At 40.3% G+C, this 17,557-nt stretch overlaps 1 protein-coding gene across 1 annotated transcript; it reads left to right on the top strand.

The window, feature by feature from the left end:
- The first annotated feature begins 703 nt into the window (after nucleotides 1–703).
- LOC106543369 (keratin, type II cytoskeletal 7-like) lies at nucleotides 704–16,622 on the top strand. The gene is made up of 9 exons (XM_087710441.1): nucleotides 704–1,265; nucleotides 4,751–4,962; nucleotides 7,329–7,389; nucleotides 7,867–7,962; nucleotides 8,827–8,991; nucleotides 9,647–9,772; nucleotides 11,897–12,117; nucleotides 14,706–14,734; nucleotides 14,854–16,622. Exons 1-9 carry the CDS (start codon nucleotides 759–761, stop codon nucleotides 15,411–15,413), a joined length of 1,977 nt encoding a protein of 658 aa, XP_087566567.1. The 5' UTR covers nucleotides 704–758; the 3' UTR covers nucleotides 15,414–16,622.
- Nucleotides 16,623–17,557: the final 935 nt, after the last annotated feature.

Below are 17,557 nucleotides of genomic sequence, written 5' to 3'. Positions count from 1 at the left end.
CTTCTGACACTGGAAACTTCAGCTCTGGTCATCAGCAGAGTTGGGATTCCTGCCTTGGGCAATATCTTAATATCTGTGGGTACCAATTTGGGGATCTAGGCTTGATCAACTCTCCCCTCAAGACGTTTGACTAATATTATTCTAAGAGGGGAGAGGATTGCTTTAAAGTTTTTAGTTAGGTGAGTAACTCTAAGTTTGCTTTGAATTTTTGCTTTGAGTCAGATTTTTGTCTCCTAATGCATTCCACCTCTTCTTGCTCCTTGTTTCCATTCAGGAGAGCAAATAAACAAACAAATCCAAACCATTGCTCCTTATCAAGAATGGTGCATTCCATCCAGATAATTAAACATAAAAGGAGATGAAGCTGCAAGTGAAACTGCCCTGTAAATAAGCCACTTGAAGTATTTTGGTGCATGATAATTATACATTGAGGAAGCAGATTAATTAAAGCCAGACATAAGAGACGGAGAGAGAAGCTTGCAAGCCTAGCATTTTTTTTAATTTCACGCTATTTCCCATATGACAAAGATTTTTGCTCTGGAGCATAGATTCTAGCTGCTAGGCAAACCAAACCCAGGTTGTTTCGTGTAATTTTATTTTGCATCCCATGCACCTCTTGAGCCATATAAAAGAGAGAAGCCCTGATTGCAAATCAAAGGGATTCTCTTGCCTTCACTCTGCTGCTTTTCCCTCATTCCACTGCTTCACTAATAGTTTGCTCAACTCTTTTCAAAAACCCAGAAACACCAGTCCTAACCATGAACATACCTGGGTCTCGATGCGTAGGTGGATCAAGGCGATTTTCTTCTGCTTCTATGGTGGGTGGCCGAAGCTCTGCTCCTCCATGCCAGCCGTATGGAAGATCATGTGGGACTGGTGGCTACTCCAGCATGAGCCTGAATAATTTTGCTGGGGGAAGCCAAAGAATCTCTTACAGCCAAGGCTATGGAGGACAAATCTATGGGGCAGTTGGTGGACAGCGCATGGGAATGAGCGGGCAAGCGATGGGAATGGGGGGTCTTGGTTATGGTGGAGGGTTTGGTGGAGGCTATGGGGGCGCTGAATGCCAGAGTGGATATGGAGGATATGGTAGAATGGGCAGCATGACTAGCAGCAGAAGCGAAGGGATCCGGGGGGTCTCTATTGACGAGCGCCTCTTGAAGCCACTTTGTCTTGGAGTTGATCCCGAGGAGCATAAAGCACGGACGCATGAGAAAGAAGAGATGAAAACCTTGAACAACCAGTTTGCTTGCTTCATTGATAAGGTAGGAATTTGTCCATCCTTCTCTCCCCCCCTCTCTCTCTTCAACTTCCAATTTTAAATGTTTAAGAATAATTTGGGATAATCCACCTATTCCCCCTTTCTTCATCTCTTGCTACACTCCTTCCTCATTCTGGAACAAGAATCCAACTATCCCCTGTTGCATTCTTCTTGCCATGCTAGGAACTAATTATAAGAAATCTTTCCTGAATTATGACATTTCGTGAAAAGGGATTTGCTTGCTTGTTTATGTGCATCAAGAGAGATCGGGAATATAGTTAGGATTCAGATTGCCAGCTCTGTTATCTAAATAAATATGGCAAAAACCCTAAGACAGAGATTAGCATTATACCTTCACCAAACAGGAGGGTGGGGAGAAGTTTTTTTTTTTTCCTAAGGGAGAACATTTGAACCAAGAATTTTGTAGTGTGAGATTTCCTTCATTAAATGGCAATAGCTTTGGTTCCTTCCATATCTATCTTTCTGCTTTGCTCTTCAGACCTACTGGAAATGTACTATACTATTCTACTCTTCCCATTTTATGGCCCATCATATGTCAGTCAAAACTACCTGGTTTTTCTAACCCTAATCTTGTTCCAGCTTCAATTAACATTAGGATTAAGATTCATTTTTTAATAAGTGATAGTATTATCTAACTTTATATTTGCTGAATAGAAAATCCTATTTTTTAAAAAATTGAGATGAAATTATAAAAGGGAGGGATGCAATTGATTTGGTCAGGCAGACAGGTGGAGAAGGCATTCATAAATGTAATTGTTTCAAGAAGTTGTTACCTGGATCTGTATAGATCCATTTCATGAGAATAAGAGATCTGAATAGGAAACGGGGATTGAAATCCTGATTTACTGCAAACTGAACTGAAAATTGAAGGAAGCAATAAAAATTAGAAGCCGTTTCCTCTCTTTCCATTTTATTTTCTTCAAAAACATTTAAATTTCATGCCCTCTAATCTAATGATAAATCAGAGCCACAAAATCATTTGATGATCAGTCACTGATTCAATTCAAATGAGGATCTGTCAGCAATTGTGGGGCCATCTGAGTACATGGATCATTTTGCCATTGCAAAAATTCACTCGCCAAAAGGAGTTAGAATACCTGGAGTATGAGAGTCAATTTGGTGCAGTGGTTAAGACATCAAGTTAAAAATTGGGAGACTGTGAGTTCTAGTCTTACTTTGTACATGAAGCCAGCTGAGAAGCCTTGGGCTAATCATGTTCTATCAACCCTAGAAAGGAGGCAAAGGCAAATCACTTGTGAAAAATCTTGCCGAGAAAACTACAGGGACTTGTTGGACACAAGTGAATGGAAGAAAAAAAAATCTGGAGTTCAATATTTTGGGCATTTGTTTTATAAAATGTAGCCTCCTTTAAGTTGAGCTCAGCTGCTGAAGATTTACAGAGCTATATTCTTTACCTTGTTATCTATTACATGGATATTATTTGTAACAGTAAGATTGCCATACTCTTCTTCTGGAATGTTTTTTTCAGGTTTCAAGTCTAGCTGATAACCTTGACATTCTCTAGATGTCATCCTTCTAAATACTAACCAATTCTGACCCTGCTTAGCTTCCAGCCTAAATAGGAATCATCCCACTTCCCTCACACCTCATGCTCTAAACAAAAAAAAAAAAACAGAAATTGCTTTTTTAAAAATTCTCACCAAGTCAACAATTCAGTACTGAAATTCCTTTTAGTTTTCCTTTTTGGCTCTGTGCTCTGCTTTGTAGATTTATGCTTTGTGGTCTATGTGTGGTTAATTCATCATTAGTGGGGCTATAATTTCATATTGCTCATTCTGCCCATCAATTAAATGACTAGGAAAAAATTATTTGTAAATCATTTCAGCTTGGTCTCAACCATTTTAGATCTATATCTAAACTGCATGAAGCCGTTGCTATAACAGACAAGTTTGTCTATCATAGGTAGCCTGAATGGCAAAAATGTGAACTATACCATTTTAATTCCCAATGGTAGAGAAAAATAAAATATTTATTAAAAACTACTTCACATATAACGCTCCTAAAGTGTCAGCACTGAATTATCAATCAATTACCAGTATTTGACAAAGCAGTAGGCAAGAAAAAGAATACTTAAAATAGATAATTCAGGAATGCAAAAGCTATGATGCCAAACGTAATGGCAATAAAATATTTAAATGTTTTGTCAAACACTCAAGAGAAAGAGAAAAATAATTTAAAGTTACTCCATAACAAATCAAATTAACTGATTGATTAATTAATTCAAATCAACTAAACGCTCACAAAAGGAAGGCCTGGGCAATGATTTGCCTCAAACACATCATAGTTGGGGCTTCCTGCACAAACGATCAACCACAGAAAAAGTCCACTTTATGGCAATCAATAGCAAGGCCTTTTTTGGGAACTATTATGTTTGCCCAAACAAGAAAAAAAGTTTATTATAATCCTTACACATCGGAGAGATAGGGCTGCATAGAACATGAAGGGGTTTTTGTTTTTTGAGAATTTTTGAGGTATTGGCCTGTGCCTCCTCTAGTTTTGGAAGGAGAAGAGCTCACAGTGCTACATCTTAACTCCATCAGATTATTTGGGTATAGTTCAGCATTCTCCATTTGGTTCCCTCCATATGTCTTGGGTCTAGAGTTCTTAGACTTCCCAAGAAAATGGGCCAATGGCCCTGAGGCTGGAAAGTCTGAGGAATTGCAATCCCAGCATATCTCCAAGTGAGAAACTTGGATCAGTATAGACTGTTTCAGAATGGAGCCCAGATGCTCAACTGATTGAAGCAGATCATAGATATTGCAGACTGATAGACTGATAGGGGAGTTTTGAGTAATGTTCAATTCCCTCCACCCACTGCATTTTTCCCCCAAGCCGAGCCAAGGACTAATTAGCTCCCTTCCCAAATTCTCCCCACTGGTCCCATCTCCCTTTCCATCTGCTCACCTGTCATGCAATAACAGCATCGGCAGGTTGAATGAGCAGGTGAAAAGAATTGTTCCTTGTTTGACAGACAGCTGGTACTCCAGGGCACAGAGCCTCGGGAACTGTGAGAAAAAAATAGTTTGCCAAGCATAGTTATAATTGCAGAGAGCAATAAGTAGGTGCGGTTCTTTCCTGAACACACTATAGCAAACACGGGCTATCGTTGCATCTATGAAATGGCCTTCAGCTTAAAATAAACACACAAAAGACTAAAATTGTGTTTGATTCATACCAATTTCAAGTGTTTTCTCAGGGAGGATGCACAATCTAGGTCACACATAATTTGTGCTTTTTCATTAAATTATCAGATACCAAGGAAGGTGGAACTACTATAGCTTTAATAATAATCTAGAAGCAAGTGAGACATCCCAAAGCCCCCTGAAGCTATCTCACTATTAAAGATGCAGGACTCCCTAGATTATTTGGTATAAGGCCACCCTCAGCTAATCCACTGCGAGAAACTGGTTTAGTTGGAAGATTGACTGGAGAGGTTGTTTCTTTCAGGTTCGATCCCTGGAGCAGCAAAACAAAGTTCTTGCTACTAAGTGGGAACTCCTGAATCAGTATGTTCAGCCTACCCGGAAGAACCTCGAAGGCTACTATGATAATTTCATTGTGTCACTTAAGAAACAACTGGAATGTGTCCTAAGCGAAAGAGAAAAACTGGAACACGAACAGAAGAACATGCAGGAACTAGTTGAGGAATATAGGTCTAGGTGAGTAAACCTATTGGGACGATTGAAGCTTGGCAATATACTGAAATCCCCTCCCCAGATAAGATTCTGATCAGCTGCATTTCAAGATAAGGTCTATCAGGATCTAAGCAGGATCTAAATACAGATAGTCCTTGATTTACATCCACAATTGAGCCAAAAATTTATGTTGCTAAGGGAAACATTTGTTAAGTGAGTTTTGCCCTATTTTTATGGTCTTTCTTGCCACAATTGAATCACTGCAGTTGTTAAGTGAGTTAAAAGGGTTGTTAAGTGAATCTGGATTCCCCATTGACTTTGCTTGTCAGAAAGTCACAAAAGAAGACCCCATGACCCTGGGACCCTGCAACCGTCATAAATATGAGTCAATTGACAAGTATCTGAATGTTGATCATATGACCACCAGTATGCTGCAATAGTCATAAGTGTGAAAATGGTCATAAGTCACTTTTTTCAGTGCCATTACACCTTCAAGCGGTCACTAAGTAATAGTCAAGGACTATCTGTATTTATCCCATACGCCACTCTCCAGATGTGCAGTTCCAGCCAGTAGGGCTGAGAATTTTGTGAGCTACAATCCCAGTGAAACAGATTGAAAAAGGCTGATCTAAATTGAATTGACATTACTACTGAGTTCATGATAGCTTCTTCTTTTTATCTTCCTAGCATTTTCCCCACAAAGTGCAGGATCATCTTTTGTCAGATCAGCCAAATGTTAATCCATGACAGGAATCAGCCAACTGGCTTGTCACCAGATTCTGACATTCTGGGCAGAGACACAGTGACCGGCTCAAAATCACCCAGAGGCTTTCATGACTTAGGCAGGATTGAGAACTCAGCTTCCTGGTTTCCAGCCTGGTGCTTTAACTACTAGACCTGTAATGGTGAACCTATGGCACACATGCCAGAAGTGGCACACAGAGCCATTGCCCACTGCTCTTCCGGATTCCAGCGTGCCAGCCAGCTGGTCTTCACATATGTGGGAGCCCCCGGAAACTGGAAGAGCAGCCGCCCATCTGGTCTTCCAGTTTCTTGCCTGCATACATGTATGAAAACCAGTTCGTCAGTACACATGCACACACCAGAAACCGGAAGAGTAGCCACCCAACCGGTACGACCATGTGCACTGGGAGGCTGCCGTTTCAGCACTCAGTGTAAGGTTCTACATTTAGGCAAGAAAAACAAAATGCACAGGTACAGTATAGGTGGTACCTTGCTCAATAGTAGTAACTGTGAGAGGGATCTGGGAGTCCTAGTGGACAACCATTTAAATATGAGCCAGCAGTGTGCAGCAGCTGCCAAAAAAGCCAACAGAGTTCTAGGTTACATAAACAGGGATAGAATCAAGATCATGTGAAGTGTTAATACCACTTTATAATGCCTGAGTAAGGCCACACTTGGAATACTGCATTCAGTTTTGGTCGTCGCAATGTAGAAAAGATGTGGAGACTCTAGAAAGAGTGCAGAGAAGAGCAACAAAGATGATTAGGGGACTGGAGACTAAAACATATGAAGAACGGTTGCAGGAACTGGGTATGTCTAGTTTAATGAAAAGAAGGACTAGGGGAGACATGATCACAGTGTTCCAATATCTCAGGGGTTGCCACAAAGAAGAGGAAGTCAAGCTATTCTCCAAAGCACCTGAGGGAAGAACAAGAAGCAATGGGTGGAAACTAATCAAGGAGAGAAGCACCTTAGAACTGAGGATAAATTTCCTGACAGTTAGAACAATTAATCAGTGGAACAGCTTGCCTCCAGAAGTTATGAATGCCCCAACACTGGAAGTCTTTAAGAAGAGGTTGGATAGCCATTTGTCTGAAACAGTATAGGGTTTTCTGCCTAGGCTGGAGGTTGGACTAGAAGACCTCCAAGGTCCCTTCCAACTCTGCTATTGTATTGTAAGGTTCACCAACACTGCACTAGACCAAACCAGCTCTCTACATGATATGATAGCTCCAGGGTAGTAATTACAGTGTAAGAACAAGGGATGTTCCTTTTTCTTTTTTTGATTGTTCCAATTTATGGAACACCTTGCTTATCTGAGTATCAACACCCTGCTTTTTTTAAAAAAAGGTTTAAAAATCACTTTTCCAACAAAAAAGTATCTAGGACTTTACCTGAGTTTCATACTGTTGCTTAGGTAGTTCACTATTTGGAAGGATACATTAACTGTTGTGGCATTTTGCTTACGTCTGTTATATGTAAGCCACCTGGGGTGAGTCTATTGACCTTGAAGAGAACCTAGAGGTCTTTTAACTAAATGAATGAAAAGGTGGCAAAATTACCTCATGAAAACACACCAGTGAGACCTGCTTTTGATTTAAATGTTTCTGACATTAAGAACCAGCCTTCCTTTCTCTCTAATGCAGGTATGAAGACGAGGTTAATAGGCGTACAACAGCAGAGAATGACTTTGTGGTGCTGAAAAAGGTAATTTTTAAACATAACACAAAATATATGAAACTTTGCACTCGGAGGTTCTTTAATCTAGCTAAACCTCCGTAGATACCTTAAATGATGGCAATAGATCCATGCACACAGAGGACATACTTTTTTAAAAAAAGATTTCTGGGATGAAAAGATTTTAATATCTATTCCTGTTCCAAGTTTGTATTCTTTGCCTATCAGTATTCTTGGATGGATTTATAAGATGTTACAGTAAATGCTGCAACTTAGGAACATCTGCTTAACAATCAGCTGCCTGGCATGTCACGGCAGTCACTTTCAAATATGATTTAAAAATTGTATATGATCTCTCTTTAACTCATTTTGAGATAATATTCAAAAATGTTTTCTTTATTACAACACCTTAATGAATATATGAACTCCCCCTGCTCCATAAAAAGACTTTTTAAAATTCATTTTTAAAAAAATACAATTTCTTATGCGGTTTTCTTCTCTACTTAGGATGTTGATTGTGTCTTCCTCACTAAAGAAGAGCTGGAATCTAAAGTTGATGTTTTAGCACAAGAATTGGAGACTCTGAGGTGTATCTTTGCAGAGGTGGGTATCTAGATCTTATGAAACCTGTTACTAACATATCCGCAGAGAGAAAACAGCAACAACTCCCTTTAAGGAACATCATACAATTGTGGGTGTGCTGTCCTAACCTACCACTGCTCTAGCAGCTTTGTTCAAAATGCACTCTTTTGTTGGCATTCTCTTGTAGGGCCCTAAAACAGAACCGACATGCATTAATTGCTAAGCAGTAGAAGGTAATAATTTAGGGGTTACAAGAAACAGGGGAAATATTTCATTTGAAACTTGGAACAAACTATCAGGTTCTGGAACAATTTTGAATCAGAACTGGAACCCAAAATGCATTGGCTGCTCCGGGTTTCAGGTGAAATATAATCCAGATAGGCCTATGGGGCAAGATAACGTATATTATTCCCTCTGATAGCTCTTCTTGTCAGTTGTTTCCATCATGGTATATTCCACCATTCTACCCATTCATCCCGTATTCCCAATACCTTCCCATCCCTCTCCTCCTTCAGCTGCAATTACTGCTCTCTCCAATTCCTAGCATGGCACATCCCAGAGTCCTGTTCACCCACTCATCTTTTCAGTCTCTTCCCTCCATCCCTTCAACAACCAATGTATTTGGCTTATATCCCATTTCTCCCACCTTCACCTTAAGCGATTTCTGCCAAGACCAAAACAATCATTCTGTGCCCAGAACAAAACAGTCCCTTATTTGTTCTATGCCTGGACCCAGGCAGCAGAAACCTGCATGTGTTGCATCAGGAATGGCGCCCTTGAAAGTAACTGGGTTTGTTTTTTTTGCATGCCATAGTCTGTGCATATAATGTTTCATATATCCCTACAAGGATGTGGGAACTTATTTTGGAATCATATGCTCCACAGGAATTAACTCAGTGCAACAACCAAATCTGTGACACTTCTGTGATTCTGAAAATGGACAATACACGTGACCTGGATATGGACCTCATCCTTAAGAACGTAGAAGCCTGGTATCAGAATATTGCTCACACCAGCAAGCAAGAAGCTGAAGCTTTTTACCACAGCAAGGTGAGTATTAGTTTGAGAGTCACAGGGACCTTGCTTGGAAAATCAAGCAGATGAAGATGCAACAACTGAGCCCTTTGTTTGAGTAAACTCATTCATGAGTTGGGAATTGGGAAGCAAACCTTGGCATGGACTGTCAGGTGAGAGGCTTTGACCACTAGGAAAAGCTCTTGACCACTAGAAAAAGTTACAATGTCCTCCTCCCCCAAGCCTTATTGCCTTCTTCAGATCTTATAAGAGCTGTCGTGGCGCAGTGGTTAGAATGCAGTATTGCAGGCTAACTCTGCTCACATTGCCAGTAGTTCGATTCCCTCAATAATGACCAGCTCAAGGTTGACTCAGACTTCCATCCTTACAAGGCCAGTAAAATGAGGACCCAGATTGTTGGGGGCAATATGTTGATTCTGTAAACCATTTAGAGGGGGCTGTAAAGCACTTTGAAGCAGTACTTAAGTCTAAGTGCTCTTGCTATTGCAATCTTCCTGTCCAGCTTAGTCCTACAAATCACAGCTATTCTAATAGACAGTTATATCCCATGCCTGGTGTGGCCTATACCACAAAACACAGCAAATGATGAAGGGTTTTTTTTCCTTCTAATGTTGATATGCCCTCAACTGCTCAAATGACAGTAAGAGTGATGTTGATTTTCATTTATTAGATTGTAGAAATTCAGAACAATAAAGGCAAATTCAACGAAGAACTGAAAAACAACCAGCACGAAATTGCGGAGCTCAGCAGGATGGTCCAGAGGCTGCAAATGGACAGTGATAATGCAAAGAAGCAGGTAGGGGAGTCGATCTTATTTTGTTGCTTCACTTTGAATGAGCTTGTTTTCCTACAATAGAAGGTAAACAGATTCTCTGGAATCTTAAGATCTTATTGATCCTTTCAAAGAGGCTCATTATAAAGAAAAAGAAAACTACTGTGGTAGTTTTGGACCTGGAGTGGACACTCTTCTGGAGTGTGCACTAAATTGCAAAGTGTTCTTTCACCCTCATTTTGAAAATACTACAGTGGAAAACTATAAGGGAACCTCTGTGCTATCAAGGTCTTGTTCTCTCTCCCCCACCAAAAAAGCAAATAGAATAATCCCCTTCTCTCCCCAAATGTACATTTGTTTTCTGAGGAGAATATTTGAAGGATAGAGTTCGCTTACCATAAAAACAAATAAGGAAATCTCTCTTGAGTTGTGTTTGGTTTCTGGGACTACTTGCTCCCAGTTTCTTCTGGGATATTTTTTTTCCCAGTTTTCTGATCTAACCCTGGGATTTCCTGATAATCTTCCTAATCCTAACCATGTTTGAATTGGATTTGTTTTTTTCACACTTGCCAAAGACAATGGGATGCTGCCACCTGCTGTGGCTAGAACCAAATAGAAGCTGCCAAAAGCTGGAATATATTATACAATACATGGCAATGTTAAAATATGTAACATCTCCATCATGACTGCAAAGAAGCTGTTCAATACTTAATTGCCACCACATATTAGTGATTTATATTTTATAAGAAATATAAAATTAAGAAATCAAATGCTTTTTATTATATTTATTATTATTTTAAATATACATCTGTGTTGTGTGTGGACCAAGTTGATTCTGGGTATCATTCATATTAATCCAATTCGGAGTAACAATTAGTAATCTCTATCACATTTATCAAATTTAAGTAATCTTCATTATATTGTTTAAACATACATTAAAAAAAAGTCTAACTCCTCAAATGCTAATAGCAGATAATTTCAGATTATCAAATTCTCATAATATAAACAACCAGATAATATATAAAGATTTGGGAATATTAGATACAGAATAGAAATAAATTGAGAAAAGTTTCTAGAAAACAACACCCAGACTAGGAAATAAAATTGGCAGTTTAGGCATAAATATTGCAATTACTTCTGCTCAAGAAAGCATGATCAGCCTTCACTTCTTCACAGCAAAATGAAAATATATTCGAATTAGATTGGTTTACATAGATAAAACCTAGCGCCCTGGAACAGCAAAAATTGAAATGAAATAAAGTGAAGTTTGCTAACGCGATCTGGAAGTGGGGAAGAAATCTAAAGAGCAAGTTAAAGCAAGGCCTGGATTAAAAATAGCACAATTACTCTGCCACCTGGTTGGCAGGAATATTATGTCATAACATGCTTATCAAATCTATCTGAGTGAAATATTCAATCAGGAATGATACCTTCCGGTATATTCCTTTTCTTGGAAATATGATTAGCTCTCAATGACTGAATATGTATGCTACCACTATTTATTATGGCAGTAAAATTTATAGCAAGAGAACAAGGAGGCTGATACTGCTGATGCAATCTACATCTTAGTTTCTTCCTTCTTTGGTATCACTTGCCTTAACTGCTAAGTCCCCATCCCATCACTTCTCCGTGCCAAGCTGCCTGTTCATTGCATAAGTGACTGCTGGGCATGTCTATGGAGATTCTCAGATATCTAGGTTGTCCCAACTTCTTGGATGAGAAGTGAAATGTCTTCAAGGGGAAAAAAAGTCTTGTTGCCTTTTGAAAAAGTACCTTTGGGATGAGCTGCTGGACAACAGATTGAATGGTGATAGTGATGGAAGCAGGGTGGGTGGAGAGAATGTACAGTGTTTCAACATTGGAGCATAGGCATTAAACAATAAGTATCATGGTGGATTTTCACATGCTTAATATGTAGTTTCCCCTATTTCTCAGACTCCAAGTAACTTCCCTGTTTGTTCCATGTGTCTTCTCTATCTGTTTTCTACCAATGTACTGACCAATTTAATTAGCTGAGAGGAAAGACAGTGATTATCTTTAAATAGTTTCTTCAAAACTCATGAATCAGATTCAACATATCTCTGTTTCACGCTCTGTCTTAATCAGTTGATACTGTGTTTCCTTAAGCTTTTCTTCTCCTGATCCTAGGTTGCCAGTCTTCAGTCAGCCATTTGTGACTCTGAGCAACGTGGTGACATTGCCCTAAAAGATGCTCGTAGTAAGCACGTTGACCTGCAGACAGCCTACCAGCAGTCTAAAGATAAACTGACATGCCTGCTCCGTGATTACCAGGAGCTGCTAAACACCAAGCTGGCTCTAGATATTGAAATCGCTACCTACAAGGCACTGCTGGAAGGAGAGGAGAGCAGGTGAGGTGCACTTCTAAATATACTTAGGAAAAAATAAAAACACATATTTGTAATGCCCAGCTATCATCAGGCGTAGCAATCTGTGGTTTAATCTGTCTAGATTTTGTTGGGTTTCTATTCATCCTGTTCAATATGGTCAGTAGTCAAGAATAATGGGAAGTTGAACACCCAAACACCTAGATTGCTATGTTATACATGTTGGTTATAAAAGATGTTAAAATGAGAAATCGGCATTTAGAATGCTAGACTAAAAAGGAAGGCATCAAATTGGTGATATGCTATATTTATGGAAGGAAAGATACTCAATAAATCACCAATGTTATTAGATGGTTTGATTGGGTGAGGCTAGGAATAATGTACTATACAATTCTAAAAATAAAATAAAGAATTGAATACTGGATAAGAAATGTCCTTATATACCAGTGAGAGCTAACCTTTTCGGCATCAAGTGCTGAAACTAGAATGTGCGTGTGCTCCGGAACCGAGCAGCTGGCCGGTGCATATGCTCGTGGCAACCAGCTTTTCCAGGTTACAGCACGTGCATGCGTGCCGGACAGCAGGTCTTTGTGTGAAGACCAGCTGTCCGGTGGGCATGTATGTGCTGTAACCCAGAAGAGCAGCTGGCCACTGCACATGTGCCCACAGAGAGGGTTCTGCACTTCTGGCACTCATGCCATAGGTTTGCCATCACAGTTATATACCCATCCTGAGAATATAAATTAATTTTAACTGGGAGACCTCTATAGTTACCTTTCCAGAATCAGGAAGATATGATTTCCAACAGATGTTATTCTTTGCAATGCTTGGAAACTATATTCTACTTTCTCTTTTTGGAAATCAGATATGTAGTACAAGAATCCACTGAGCTACTAGATGGCAGCAAAGAATTCTCTAGAGTTTTGCACCTGGGAAGGTTGATTCACCTCATTCAACTTTTCATAAGCTTTACTATGTTGGTTGCACAATCAGCCAGATGTTAAGACTGGATTTGGCATTTGTATCCACCTATTGAGTCTTAGGATAGACAGATGTTGTTTGAGGGTGTTAAAGGTATTGTAGCAAGGTGTAACCTGTTTCAAGTAAAGCTGCCTTTTGCAATTGACTGGTGGTGATTTTTTTCAATGTTGATGGTGTTCAAGTAGTGTCAGGATGTTGTTGTTGTTGTTTTTATTTATTTATTTATTTTTTATATAATGCTAAATATTTGTGCATGTTTCTGCATCAGGAGGGAGGTGGAATCTATGCACATAGGATAGACTCTTCTTCATAACTTCTCAGTATTTTAGACTACAACTCCCTAGGTTCTCTACCAGAGAGAACCAGCCTTTATTTGTTGAGAGCTTGGGAAGCTATAGACTATCTGGTTCTAGAGGTAATCAGGCTGGGGAAGGCTAATCAATAGATGTTCTCTCAACACATGGACAGTTGGACAAATAGAATATGAGGCACCTGTAAACAGATCTTCTCTCCTATTTCATTCATTTCTTAACTGTAAGGATGAAACCCTCACATATTATACTTGTGTTATGATTCAGGTTGTGTAGGAGGGACGGGCTTCAATCAAGTCCTTTATTGCTCTGCTATCCCATGACAAATGGCCCTACAACAGTCAGTAAAGCTCCATCCCAAACTTTCCCAAAGGCAGCCTACTCTCACGGCCACACAGTCCCATAAATTAAATCTAATATTCATCAAAGCTGATTTACAAGGAAACCTACAGTCCATAAACAAGGTTCCAAAAGTCCACAAGACTAGGTCCAGAGTCCACAAGCAAGGTTCAAATTCCACAGGGCAGAAATACGATTCGAAGTCAGGGTTTACAATGACCGGGGAAGTGCAGGCTGAAGTAAACAATTGTTCCTATCAAAATCACTCTTCCCTAGCCTCTGATTAAATCAGCTCAAGCCAGGTGTTTCTTTTAAGAAACGGTGGGGTAGCCTCCTTACCAGCAGCCTCACAAATCTCCTTTGAGTTTCCCTCTACTCCATTCTCTGTGCCCTCGGAGTGGGTGGAGGAGGCAGCTGTTTCTCATTAGAGGGGATCTGTTGCCTCTCTTCATTATTGCCTGCCTGCAGCTGATCCTTCTCTGCATTTGTGAGGGCAGACAGATCTCTGTCTAGTCAACCACCTCCTCCAATGCTGAAGGGACCTGGGACAGCATAATCCTCAGCCTCTGGCCTCTCCAGTCATTCCAGGGTACACATGCCATCCCCATCGGATGCTCCTGGTTCCAACTCCTCCTCCAAATCAGGAGCCAATGGGGCCATGATACTTGGGGTCCCCTCCCCCACCTTTCTGAGCATCAATAGGACTGAGTTACCAAAACCCAGCCAACATCATATGGCAGAAAAACGTGGCTTTGCTTCCATTTAAAGACCGCATAGATTTCTGCCGTTCAGACGTGCTAGCCACAAGCCAGAATATCCTACTTAAAGAAGTGATGCTAACAATTATGATAGTGAATAGACACTATCCATAGACAAAGAATGCAATATGTTTGTTTTTGAAATATTGAGTCTTTAAAGAATATGGTCCGTATAGCCATCCTGCACTTCGGGTTCTAATTTTCACTTTTCTCATCCTAACAGGATTTACACAGGCAACCCTGTCAGTGTTGGTGAGTACATTCAACATCCCCTTACCCCGCTTAAAAATGTGCAACCTGATATTGTGTGCTTGATGTTTTCAAGCCTGCCATCAAAGTAATAGAACCTCTCTTGTTTGCCACCTTTACAGCAATGGTTAGTGGAGGCTACCCAGTGGGTGAGTGTGCCCCTGGAATGGGAGTCGGTGTGGCCTATGGTGCTGCTGCAGGAAGAGGCATGGAACACAATCATGGGAACTTCAATGGCGCAGGAGAAGGCTTCACTACTGGGAATGCACCTTGTGTCCACACTATGGGCTCCAGGACTACAGGAGGTTCCGCAGGCATGGCAGCTGGAATTAATCATGGGATGGTACATGGGGCTGGGTTGGGAACTGCAGGAGGGGTTAGTGCCAGCAGTGGTGGCTACACAGGCAATGTTACCACCAAGCATGTAATGACCTCTGGAGGTGGGAGACATAACTCAGGTCTTTCTGCAGATGGAAACTGTGCAAGTAGTCACCATGGTGGAATGCACCATAGTGTAGGAGCCACCTGTTCTCCTGGTGGGTCTAGCATGGGAATGCATAGTTCTGGGGCTGGAGGCATCTCCGGAGCTATGTTTGGGGCTTCCCGTGGTGAGAGCAGCTCTGGGCTTAGAAATGTCCAAGTCACATCAGTCAGTTCTTCAGTCAGAAAATTTATGTACTAAATCCCAGGAGCTGGGAAGAAGGAACTTCATGTGGAGACAGATGCATGAATCATTAAATTCATGACTGGGAACAGCCATGCTCTAGATTTAAGACAATATTGAGGGTTTGGGGGTGTGCCAGGAGCCAGCCTCAGTTATTGGGCATGGCCACCACAAATGAGTCCACCCACTGGCTCATAGCAGATTCAGAATCAATCCTCTCAAAGGGAAAATTGAGAACCCCTCCATTTCTGCCATTCCTTTCCTCCCCCCGCCCCAGAACCAACCCTGATGAATTGCTCAATTTTAGAGACCAGCTGAATGGCTGAACAGGGTTGAATAGACTTGGGGGGGGGTGCATGCCTAGGCATCTGGAACTTCACAGGGCCTCTGGATTATCCACCCCATGGGAAAGAAATAGCAGGACCTTATATTTATTTGAGATAGCTTACTGTAGATTGCTTCAGCAGGTAATGGCGGGGGTTTTCTGTCTTTAAGACTCTTCAAGACGTCTCCAACCATGTATGCTCCTTTTCCTTCAGTCTACACTGGGAATATTTTAAATTTTTTTGCCTGTTTTTGAATTTGGGATTTTATTTTAGTTTTTGATTTCCTTTTTGTCCTTGGTGCCTAGCAAATCATTTCAGAAAGGGAAGCCACACATTCACTGTCCAAGATGGGATTGCAAATAACATTTCTTTCCCCTGCCTCTCCCCTCCCTCATGTCAAGATTCACTACATACACATTTTTAACACTTGATCTTTGACTTCTTTGCCCCCATTCCTCCTTTGTTATTTACGGCACTTTTCTTCCCTGTTACAGCTAGACTTGCAGTTAGACTGGGGATGGGGATCGGGTTCATTTTCCCACTTGTTAAAAAATTTCTATGCTGTGTTCAGAACTGAAATTATGAAATGTTTGGATGAAGAGAACGATGCACGTAGGCGGTTTGCTTCTGCACTCAGATGTTACTGGTAAAAGCCAAGTTTCTGTCAAAAAAGATTAGTAGAAATAACACGCCAGGAGGTTTCCTCCTTGTAGTGTGAAATTCCGTTGCATCTTTTTAATTAAGTGTGCTTTGCCATAGTTCAATGCATACATTACTGATTAAGGATTAGTTGCAAAGGACATGTATATCATTAATATCTGTATTGTTGCTATATTTTGCTCCTTGTTAAGCACTCCAAGCTTCTTTCTATATTTTCAATAAACTGCATGCATGCACTTGGCTTCTGCTTCACTTTAGTGTTTTTGTTTCTTGCTTCCTTCTGTCTCTAAATTTTTCTCTGTGAATTGTAAGTAAATATATACATGCTAGCACAGCTCACTCTGTCAAGCAGACACAGAAGCAAAATTCACTTACTTTACATTAAAATTCAAACTTACCTGGCATCTCATTTTCAGAGCTAAATAAAGATTTTTAAAAATGAGCTTTTCAGATCTGCATTTTTCTGACCTTGCAGTGTACTTCCATTGGTATAAAAATATATTAAATCCCCCTAAAAACACATACTAATATATTAAAGTATATCATATACATACAAAATGCATGAAAGCATTATATTTGGAGAAATTCATACAAGCAAACACAATTTATTGCATTTTTTGCTTAAGAAAAGTTCTGCAATTTGGGTTGCATTAAGCATCAACCATGCACATGAAAAAAGGCACATTTGAATTTATTCATGTTGAGTTTCGCCTCCAAATACCTCTTGAGTGAAGGACCTCTACACTTTGAAGTTACACAACTGCACAATGCACATTGTGAGAATGCACAGAAGCTCATCTGAATTGCTTTTCCCCATAAATTCATCCACACTGATTTCCCCTTTATTTTTATGTCCAAAGAATAATGCCATGTCAGCGCCCCTTGGACTTCATCCAACATTTGATCTGAAGGGTCTCATTTACACCACACTTTTGTAGTTCTGAACATTTCTAATACAAATTAAAAGCTATGGCAATATCCCTGTGAATCTGCTCCCTGAGATGGGATGGAGGTTCCCTGCTCCCTCCACTTCCCCAAGAAAAATTGTGTGACCCATGAAAATGGAATCAATCCAGATGCAAGTAGACACTTTGTCTTGGAATATTTCCAAGCTCAGGAACCCTATGCAAAGGTATACCAAAGGGAATGTTCTGTATAAAAAGCTACACATGACAG

This window comes from Thamnophis sirtalis, unplaced genomic scaffold, assembly GCF_051295495.1.
Source record: "Thamnophis sirtalis isolate CommonGarterSnake01/CBP01778 unplaced genomic scaffold, rThaSir2_p1.2 scaffold_3, whole genome shotgun sequence".
Classification (NCBI taxonomy): domain Eukaryota; kingdom Metazoa; phylum Chordata; class Lepidosauria; order Squamata; family Natricidae; genus Thamnophis; species Thamnophis sirtalis.
Note: the sequence above shows the minus strand (reverse complement) of the source record. Positions and strands in the feature narration are given on the sequence as shown.